This window comes from Brachyhypopomus gauderio, chromosome 11, assembly GCF_052324685.1.
Source record: "Brachyhypopomus gauderio isolate BG-103 chromosome 11, BGAUD_0.2, whole genome shotgun sequence".
Taxonomy (NCBI): domain Eukaryota; kingdom Metazoa; phylum Chordata; class Actinopteri; order Gymnotiformes; family Hypopomidae; genus Brachyhypopomus; species Brachyhypopomus gauderio.
Genome location: NC_135221.1, coordinates 10,450,053 through 10,460,101, shown reverse-complemented (window position 1 = coordinate 10,460,101; position 10,049 = coordinate 10,450,053). Strand labels below are relative to the sequence as shown.

Below are 10,049 nucleotides of genomic sequence, written 5' to 3'. Positions count from 1 at the left end.
CAAGATGACGATCAGCAGACTGGGGATGTACATCTGAATGAGGTAGTAGCCCATCTGCCTCTCCAGATGGAACCGGGCCTCGATGCACGTGAACTTCCCTGAAACACACGCCATACAGATACAGTAGTTACTGTGAACAGGGAAAGGGAGTTTAGTCCTGCACGGAACACAATCCTGATATCATATGTTTGAATGAATGTTATAAACAAAAGCAATTTAATTAAAAATGACAAAAACAAAATTAGCTCATAAAAAAGCACGTTTTGCATATAATTGTTGTTATACAATGTAAAAACAACCTACAATACTCATAGGTAGACAATTTTGCTGTCTTTTTAAATTTTATTTTAATTTATTTTTTAGGTTTAAAAAGGTTTTTAGGTTTTTTAGGTTTTATTAAATTTTTATTTGTTTCATATTTTAAGAGGAAATTATGACATGTGGTACTGCACTACAATCACAGAAAAAAGGGTAAAGAATGAACTGATTTATGAATGAATACATTTTATTCTATAATTATAATAATTTCGTGTACACCAGCTATACTTCAATCAGCAAAAAAACCAAAACAAAACAAAATGAACAAAAAAGCACAAAGGAAAACAGTCCAGGACTGTGTGAGAAGCTCAATCTTGATTTGAGAACGAAGAAACCTTCTTCACTCTAGTATATTGGTGGACTGGTACTCTAAGAAGTGCAGGAAATACAATAGGTTTGCACTGAACGCACTATGGCGAGTTCCTGCTTGGTGACACCTGATACCACACCTAGTTAAAGGTTACCACTGAACCTCTTCTCCCCCGGTGTGTTTAATGGACAGTAAGCATGTTTGTGCTAGAAAGGCCATTTCACCATGCACCCTGCTTCCACGGCTTAGGCAAGCGAAGTGGAATTGATGATCCTCTAGAGTGGTAATGGAGCCGACTACAAAAATCACAAGCCAGCAGCGTATTAAGGTCTTTTGGTGTTCTTCAGTAATACTGCGCATTTCACATACTCTTATAACAGCGTTCTGAGCGGACAGTGTTTCCGGAGGGTTTGTGTGAAGACCACATAAGGTTAAAGTCAGTGCTCGCACAACACAGTAGACAGGCAAACCAGGTGTGGAAAAAAATATATGCTTCAGATAATCATCTTTGTAGTCTATACAATTATGCAAATACAAACTGATAATACAGCACTACGATGCACTGACACAATAATTAAAGCTGCACCTTGGGTCTGGCTTCTATACGGGGACCCAGTGGAGAGTGGGGGATTAGGAATAAAGAAACACTAAACAGATGCCAGAGCTCAGGCTTAGCAAACAGAGAGCGGTTAAGAATCAAGGGAATAACCACGTGTGAACACTGGACCAGCGCCAGACCCGGAGAAGGGTTGAGGCTCTGGAGACGCTCTGTCTTGAAGAACGTGTTTATGATGGAGAAAAGAATCAGAACTGGGATTCAGGAGCGGTGGGTGGGTTTGGAGTCGGAGTGCTCGCCAATGGTCCAGCAGCAGCAAAACTGGAGAGGAGGTAAACGGGGGGCCAGGGACACGTACACCACACACTGCAGGGATACGCTCTTCACTTGTGTAGCAGCAACACCAGAGATAGAGGGATAGACGCAGACAGCAAGAGGAAGGGGAACAGAAGAAAGAAAGTGTTGAGAGAGGAAGAGAGAGGTGAAGGAAGAGAGAGGTGATCTCAGAGCTCAGATCTCAGAGCACAGTCAGACACTGTCTACTTTGTTTGGCTTACCCTAACCCGTTTCATCATGCTGGAGTCTCAGCTCACAGTGAGCCAGAAAGCGTGGCCGGCATCAGCTCACCGCAGACAGACGAGCAGACAGCACACACACCGTGACAGCTAGCTCTATCACTCGAGCAGAATCAAACTGCTCTGAATCAGAGGAATGGAAGAATGCTCCCGAAATGGTATTTGAATGGATAGACCGAAATATGGATTTGGACATTCAATTTATTTGATGTGGTGATGTGAAATAAACTGCAGACTTTTTTATAGCCGAACTGTGGCTTTGGCAACTGATATAGCCATGCATGACTGCATTTTACACATAGTAGAACACAGAGATGAGCCAGGTGACCTTCACTGTTGCACACAGTCTACACCTCTTAAGTAGGGTTCTTGAGGAAACGCCAATAGAGCCATACTTCCCGCGTCCCTTCTGCTTTGGCCTATTCTATTTTAGATGCCAACTAGACTGGCCTTCAGCCCTTTTCCCTTCAATTTATGTGGTAGGTAACAAATCCCGACTGGCGAGGATGACCCAACAGATGGTTTTCAACACAAATAAAAGATCACGAAGGTGAAACAGAGCACGGCCATTATGCTTTTTCTGTAGCCAGAGGCCATCGTCTGTTTTCAGCTCTCCTGGTAGGAAAAGTCTGTGTCTATGTGGGTGTGTATTGTCCATCTGTGGGTAAAGGTATAGAGGTTGAGCGCCAGTGTCTCTGTGGTCATGTTTTGAGCACTTGCAGGGATGAAAAGTCTCCATTATGACCGTAAAACTGCAAAATGTTGCCATAATAGACTATTTTCAAAAATATATTGAATATGGAAAATAGTAAAAAAAAAAAAAAAAAAAAAAAAGAAATAAGAAAAAGAAGCAATTGAATGCTAAAGTGAAAGTTTGAGTTAGATTTAGGCACTGTCAATTGCATTATTTAGCTACAATATCCCAGGAATATAGTAAGACAAGTCTGCTTGTATATGTGTGCACTACAGAAATAACTTTGGGGTCCATACACGACGGTGTCTCCCAGCCTGAGCAGGTGTTTGGGGGGACCTAACCTGTGTTATAGTGCTTGGTGCAGTAGCGCAGGTCCTTCTCCTCCTTCAGGATAAACTGTGGTAGCGTCAGTCCGTCAGCCACCTGCACGGCTCCTTTCTCGTCCCACTCGAATATGAGATCATTCATCGTGTATCCAACTGTTGCAAAAGCAAAACAAACTGTGGGTTTAGAATAATAAAAGGAAATCGTATTATGGGGTGACCAAGATGCACGAAACAGGGAACAAGCATCGCATTACTGGTCACACTAAGCAAGCTGTGACACCGGTTTCTCATGCTAAGCATTGAGCTGCTCGAATCTCCTGCACCTCTGAGAACAATAACTAAATAAAAGTCTATAAGTGCAAAAGAAAGGAGCTCACATCATCTCCCCACTGACTACCGGGTCTACTTGAAGTTGCAATTAAATCACATTGCTCCCCATCTCCTCCTGTGTGCCAGTGAAATATCTATCTCGGAAACAGTGAATAAATCCTGGCTGGGCCGTCGTACGGACAGGGCATACTTACAGCTCTCCAGCTGCATTATACAGGTCTGCACATCCATAGGGAAATTCTTCAGGTCCATGGGGCAGGCTAGAACCAGCGTTATTCTGATAACAATGAGACCAAGCATTACAGGTCAACACCAGACTCCAAGAGCTATTTCTTCCACTTTTTTGCTTCTTTCAGAGGCCTGGAGAGAGCTACAGTCAAACGTATTGAATTAAGCCAACATCATAAACATGAGGAATTCAACAGGTTACTTGTCATTCAAATGTCCTGGTCAGATAAATTGTATTTTCATTGTCATCATGATATAAATATGAGCAATAAACACATCATAAAAGACGTGACGAATAGCAAAAATTCAAATGCGTGACCTCTCAGATGAAGTATTCAAACCATTTGGCCAATCATAAGTCCCAGCTAGTCAATAACCACCACAAATTATCCATATTTGTTTCAGTTGGTGGCACCTGTGAGGTTAGCTAGCTATTTAGCATGATGGCCGAGGTATGGGGTAAGACTTTCTTATACGGTGGTTTTGTGTGTGAAGTTTGTGTTTCAACCACTATGTCCCGTTCAGGTGGTGTGTGTTGACTCATTTGCCACGCTACCTGTAGGTTATTATGTACTGCTTTTGTTTCTTTTCTTCTTGTTAGAGCATTTTTACAATCGTATTTGTTCTTTTAGTTGGAGACTCATGTTTGCCTTCTCCTGCGTGTTCTATGCACATAACTGAGTTTAGAATAAAATATTTTAAAGGTAGCAGAAGGATTAAAACATTTGTTATAGTCCAATTATGTTATTTTAACGAATGCTCTTTTAATTGGTTAGGTATTCATGTGCATATCGAACTGAACAATGATTTGCCGCATCACACGTTTTCTTCATTTCACGTAGGCCAATCATACACTTAGTCATTTTCCAGAAATTGATCCAGGATCCAGTTCCAGAAATTGTCCAAAGCAACGCTTCACAGTGCTACTCTGGGCTATGATAGCATCACTACCACAGGATAATGGTTATTTACTACCAGTGATTTTCAATCAAAGTGTGCACCATGCCTTGGGTAATTTAGAGGAAGCTCTCAAAGTGAACTGAAGGGTTCTTTTGTCGGTGTCAGGTCAGAAGATGATAAAGCTCTAGATCATCAGAGTTCAGTTAAACAGTATTCTACAGGACAGATAAGATCTAAAATCAATTTAGAGACTGGAATTGCCTATTTTTGTTGGTTTTGAAGAAGCATTACCTTTTTCAACCTGGGCCTTATCGTTAAAAAGTAAAACATGATAGAAAAATCCTTTGTAGTTCAGAATACATATCTTAAATACACATGCACAATTTCTGTCGTGTAATATAAAGATACATAATATATAGGCCATCACCTTATGCTGTATAATACGTTGCCATTTTTGGAAATCCTCAACAGCTTGTTGTCAGTGGTAACCTCGTGGAAATTAGCTCCCTTTTCATTGGCGAAGAACAGATCGGGCTTCCAAATGGAGTCCAACATGGAGGGGTCGAGGTCGAGGGAGTCGTCGGGGTACTCGCTGTAGGCCAGACGCGGGTCGTTCCACTGCTGCCTCAGGAAAATGTTCACTCTGTAATCCTGTGACACAGAAGCGCAGCGGAAGCCACTGAGCAGGGAGGGGAAAGAGGGCCACGAGGTCTCCTCCAGGGACGAGCTGCTCCCAGCGCTACCAGCCTAGAGAGGTTTACTAGAGCAACCACGCATGAGCAGGTCAGGCCGGCTATTTACAGATTTTGTCTGATGGCTGTTATTTGCCGTTATCCAGTTTGACTGGCACGGTGGATGCGCTGTAAACACTCAGTGAAATCAGCGCCAGTTCATCCGAACATGATTTACAACAGCAGCATGGCAATTATATAATTTCATGAAGATCATTAATCTGTCTAGTCAGTAATGTAGCCTAGCTTGGGAGAATCTTAGTGTGAAAGGAAATATACCAAGTAACCTTTGCAATACGATCAGTCACAATATTTCAGGGCCGTTTTTCCTAATGAGCACCCAGTCTACTGAATTTCAGAATATTCTGACCGAGGAGAATCACCTGTTTCAGGTTATTAGACTTGCATCTCTCAAAGAATCACTACAGCTCGGTTTGAGTAACAGTTATTGATTTTACTGTGTCTGTATTTTCCCTTTATAATAAATGACCCATGTCCACTGTAAAATCACAATCAGCTTCTTTATAATAAACAACTCACGACTGTAAAATAGCACAGCCGTCCAGTTCTGCACATAACACTACAGCTTCAGGTGATTTATCAGTTACTTCGGTTGCCTGTAGTTTACAAACTACAATACAAGTATTGTTTTAACAACGTGCCACTCCGCTTCCCTGCTGGACTATCCTGCTTCTGGAACACGTTAAAGTATCATGTGTTTTGTAGTAAATTATGAATGGCTCTCTGTAGTCAACCATAGTTTTCCGACATCAATTACTATAGCCAATCTCTGAGCAGAAAACATAACGCCAGAAGCAAAGTTCTACTTCAAAGGCATATTTTCCAACAGAATGAGCTAGCAATCAAGCAGTCGCGAGTACACATTCATCAGCACAAACACAAGGTGGAGAAAAAGACTTAATATGTCCCTCTATTAGTTCTCCAGGCCAAAGCGACTGATTTATGACAACAGCATCACATAATGCGATTCAAGCCCAAGGCCAGACCGTTTCCTGACTGTGACATATTAGGAAAACTTTGCTTGTTTGCACGACTCTGTCACAACTAACTCAACTGCACTAACAAATGGCACTTTTTTGGATTTATAGGCTCGCTCACTAACCTCCTTGGCAAAATGAAGAGGCGGTGAGCTAATTAAACAGCCCCTCGCCGCTCCCCAGGGGGGCTGCTCCTTCCAAACCCTCGCAAAAGCGTAAACAATTAGGAGAGCGCCAGCGCAGGACAGAGTGCTGCTGGTCCCAGTAGCGGCCGGAGCCGCTCCGATCGTTACCGCATGAAACATTGTTCTCAACAGCCCCATGAGCGCTAACGATTTATCGACGCTTTCTCGTTCCGAGCGCCGCGAACGCAGTGGATCAATCCACGGACTGTGGAGGAGAGAGGGGAGTGGAAACGTTTGAGCGTTTTGTTCTGCACGACACGCTCGCAGCTACTCGCAGCAGGTTCCTCGCAGGTTCCTGCGAGCTGCAGGCCTCGGCGCGGGCGTCGCTCGCGCTCCCCGCAGGATCGCGAGCGGGCTGTGAAGTGCTCTTGAAAGAGCGCGAACGGTTTCTCAGCAGGCGCCTCTCGGCTCCTTCCCACGGTGCCCTTAAGTATCAAGGTGTTTTGCGTGTATAGGCGACTGTGGTGCGACAACGTGGCAGTCGAAACTGTCAAGACTACGCGTGAATCAAAACGCGCTCGAGGAAACGGAGTCAGCGCGCGCGAGCGCGTTTAATCGAGCGTTCAATAGTCCTGCAATGTGGCACGACCCGTTAGGCAAAGCCATTCAAACTGACTTCATTACGTACTTACCGCAGAACTGAATCAAAATGTAGTAGTTGTTCATTTCTTTTAAATATAATATTTTGTAAGCGACCTAGAATGTGTTGGGTTGAAGTCAAGTAAAAGTTAGGCTCACCATAGTTGTTTCAGCAATGGATCCAAAACTGTTAATAAAGATGTTGCATGTTACGTTCACAGGTGGACCTGTGGAAATGCAAAGGAACACACTGGTTAAGAGAGATGTAACAACAGTCAGGGGGGATCATATGATAACATGGTAACTCCATATCTTTCAAAAAACTCTAACATTTTAATAGTAAAGGGCTATAGTTGTACTTACCTGCTTATTGTTTCATATGATTAAGACAAGCAAAAGTTATGTTCTTGAGACCATTTACATAAAGGATATATTATTACAAAAATAGTTATCATTATCCCAGCCATGGCATTTTATCCTAAAAATTATAATTCATAAGGTGACATTGGTTGTTTTTCTGGAAAAAAAACCCCAAAACCCCACAATTTGTTGTCAGATGAGGTAAGATGCTTTGTTAACAGATGAGCTAAAATAAATTCCTCTCAGAGGACGGCCTCAAGGTTAGAAGAATGAATACAATGTTAAGGTGACCCTCCTCAGTGGGCTAGAATACCTGCTGGTACAAGCAATAATAAGATTAGACCATGGCAAAACCAGGCTCTCAGTGAAACCTGAAAGGACGATCATGTAAATAAGCATGCCATTATTCTTTACCTAACTCATAAGATCTATGCCTATTATGCATATCATTCCTGCTTTCCTGCTTGGGAACATGAATAAATAAAGGAGACGAAAGTGCCTGCGTTAAAAGAGAACCGCTGCAGAATTAAACACAACGAAGCCGTCACCTCTGTACTGGGGACGGAGAGGGGGCGTTCGAATGGTTCTGCTCATAAACACTCTGTTTCCAGGCAGAACTGCTGAACAGCCTGCTGTGAATACAAGTCTCCATTTCTGCCCGCTATCTTAACATTTCTAACATCTTAGGATTTTAATATATAGATCCTTAGAGGGGAACATATGTCGGCTTGCAAGGGCTTTCAAGCTGTGAATTTTCTTTGAAATACAAAAAGGTACGTTCTAGAATGCACCTTGGTATATAGCCTCCATGACATAAACACTGAATGAGACATTTTTATGCTACATTTTCTAGAAAGCATAGGTCATTTGCAAAGGACACATCAGTGTGTTTTAAGGGTTTGTTTGCTAGTGTTCCTTCTCCAGTCAGTAGTACTCTGCTTAGTATAATTTGTCTGTTCTTGACATTCCTTGCTGCGCATGAAGCAGAGCTGGGTAGTAGTTCATTGGTCGGTTCCTCCATCAAGGAGAGTGGAGGGGCAGTAGAGACGGCGCTCATTAACCATCAGGCCAGGGTGACTCATCGCCCGGGATGATTTACCACGCTTTTGCTAAATGATCCGGTCCCTGCAAAACAAAAGTCTCGAACACAATACACCCGGGAGAGGACGCGGCAGCCAGCAGGAGAAAGAAATCCCCCTCGCTTTTTTCCACTCAATAGGTCTGCTGAGCAAATCGAGTCCTCGTTTTGGTGACGTACCTCTGCGTATTCCGTGCAGAAACGACGGTCGTTCGATAGTTAAGAGGCATCACACGTTTCACTGCGCTCCTGCTTATTGTGTGATCATAAACACGACACGCCCACCCAGACAGCGACGCTGTGTCCCCCTGGAGCAGAGCTGATCAGAGCCACCTCACAGGTTCAGAAGTGTTGCTACAGGCCAGGAGCAAACCAAGGCGAATCTGCTTGCAGAAATTCACTACTGGGGTTATTTAATCGACAACATCACTTTTCTGCCTCCCCTTGAGTGGATTTAATTGACCCAGGTTGGTCAATTACACCACTTCCCACCAGATGCAAATACATAAGAGGTCGCTGGGTCTGGAGACCTGTCACTGTTTTATGAATTCACACTCACCCATAGTTTCTATGTCCAGATCCACACGATCAACATAATGTCAGTCACTGCATGGCTCTGCTATCAGGTAGTAAAACGTTCAGAATGATATCTATCTGGCACCTGTATGTCCCCTTTAAAGTGAGTAGTTCTAGAGAAGACTCAAGCACAAGCAGGCCACTGTGGAGGAAGTAGATTTATTACAATCAACAGGCACTCAAGATGCCTTTCCGATAAGCGAAGTGCCATTGATGAAAATGTGCCATAAAGATCTTAAGAAATCTTAATGATATTGCTTATGTCAAACGTCCAGCTGCTCTCAGCAGAAACACGTTGACCATGATGCAATAAATATTCGTATCGGAAAGGCTGTACCTATAAGGTAATAGCAATGCATCGTTGCTTTTTACTAAAGTAATATGCAAGATTCAGAGAAGATATGCAGAGAAACACAGTTCATTTTGTGCTCTGTGAAGAAGAGGGGGGAACAGAGTGCTCTCGGTCCCATGCTGCAGAAGCCCTGCTGTGGTACGTCAGCACTGGGGGAAAACTCCAGGGGTATTTACCGCTCCTTTTGCATAAGTGCACTATCTGTGCACTTCTTCTGACATGCTGTGCCTTTCAGTGTGGGACTCAGCATAGCAGCTATCACACAGTAGAGACCAACATCAGAGACATGCTCCCATTTGATCTGACCAAGTGAAACAGTCCACAGTGAAGTTGCAAAGCCTCATTCTGCATGTATGCAAGCAAATAAATACACAGGGAAAACTGTCCATCACTTCAGTAAGCAGAATTCACAGAGCCATTTTCTGCAGGTTCCTACACTGTCATGATGAATAGCTTTACAAGTCTAATGAACACCGAAAGAACGCGTGTCTGTGCATGAAATACGTCTAAGGCGAGACTCAAATAGCTTCTCTTAGACAGCTCTAAATACAATCAGATGTAGAGACGTTCTATTGCATTCAAAGAGTTTTAGCCATCACGAATGGAAATCTAAGTCCTTTAACTGCCTCCGTGTGTTATTCTGCTCAATTTAAGGTCGCCCACCTGAACCACAACGTCATCCGAGAAAGGAGATAGACTCCAAAGCAAGCCAAGCATCCATCACTGTGGGGTTTTTTTGCAGCAAGAGGCGACGTTCACCATTAGAAAGATTGTATTAAAATTCAGAAGGGCTGGGCAGTGGTGGACAAGCCGGGCCAGTGGGACCTCGCGGTGACAGCCAGCCGCAGAGAGAGAGACAGAGAGAGAGAGAGGGAGAGAGAGAGAGAAGGAGAGAGAGAGTGAGAGAAGGAGACAGAGAGAGAAGGAGAGAGCGGTCTAGCTCACAATGTCAC

At 43.4% G+C, this 10,049-nt stretch overlaps 1 protein-coding gene across 4 annotated transcripts in view; it reads right to left on the bottom strand.

Annotated features, from left to right (window-relative positions):
- The window catches only part of glra1 (glycine receptor, alpha 1), a 34,815-nt gene that overhangs the window by 7,420 nt on the left and 17,346 nt on the right, over positions 1 to 10,049 (bottom strand). For 3 of the 4 annotated variants that reach the window (XM_077021863.1, XM_077021866.1, XM_077021864.1), the window contains 5 exons: positions 6,890 to 6,957; positions 4,665 to 4,888; positions 3,304 to 3,386; positions 2,795 to 2,932; positions 1 to 98 (listed from right to left, as the gene is read on the bottom strand). The exon at positions 1 to 98 is cut by the window's left edge and continues 117 nt beyond it. In XM_077021863.1, coding sequence (XP_076877978.1) covers positions 1 to 98; positions 2,795 to 2,932; positions 3,304 to 3,386; positions 4,665 to 4,888; positions 6,890 to 6,957 — 611 coding nt within the window. Of the gene's footprint in view, positions 99 to 2,794; positions 2,933 to 3,303; positions 3,387 to 4,664; positions 4,889 to 6,091; positions 6,345 to 6,889; positions 6,958 to 10,049 lie in introns of those variants that run through there. The other variant, XM_077021865.1, reaches the window with a different exon arrangement.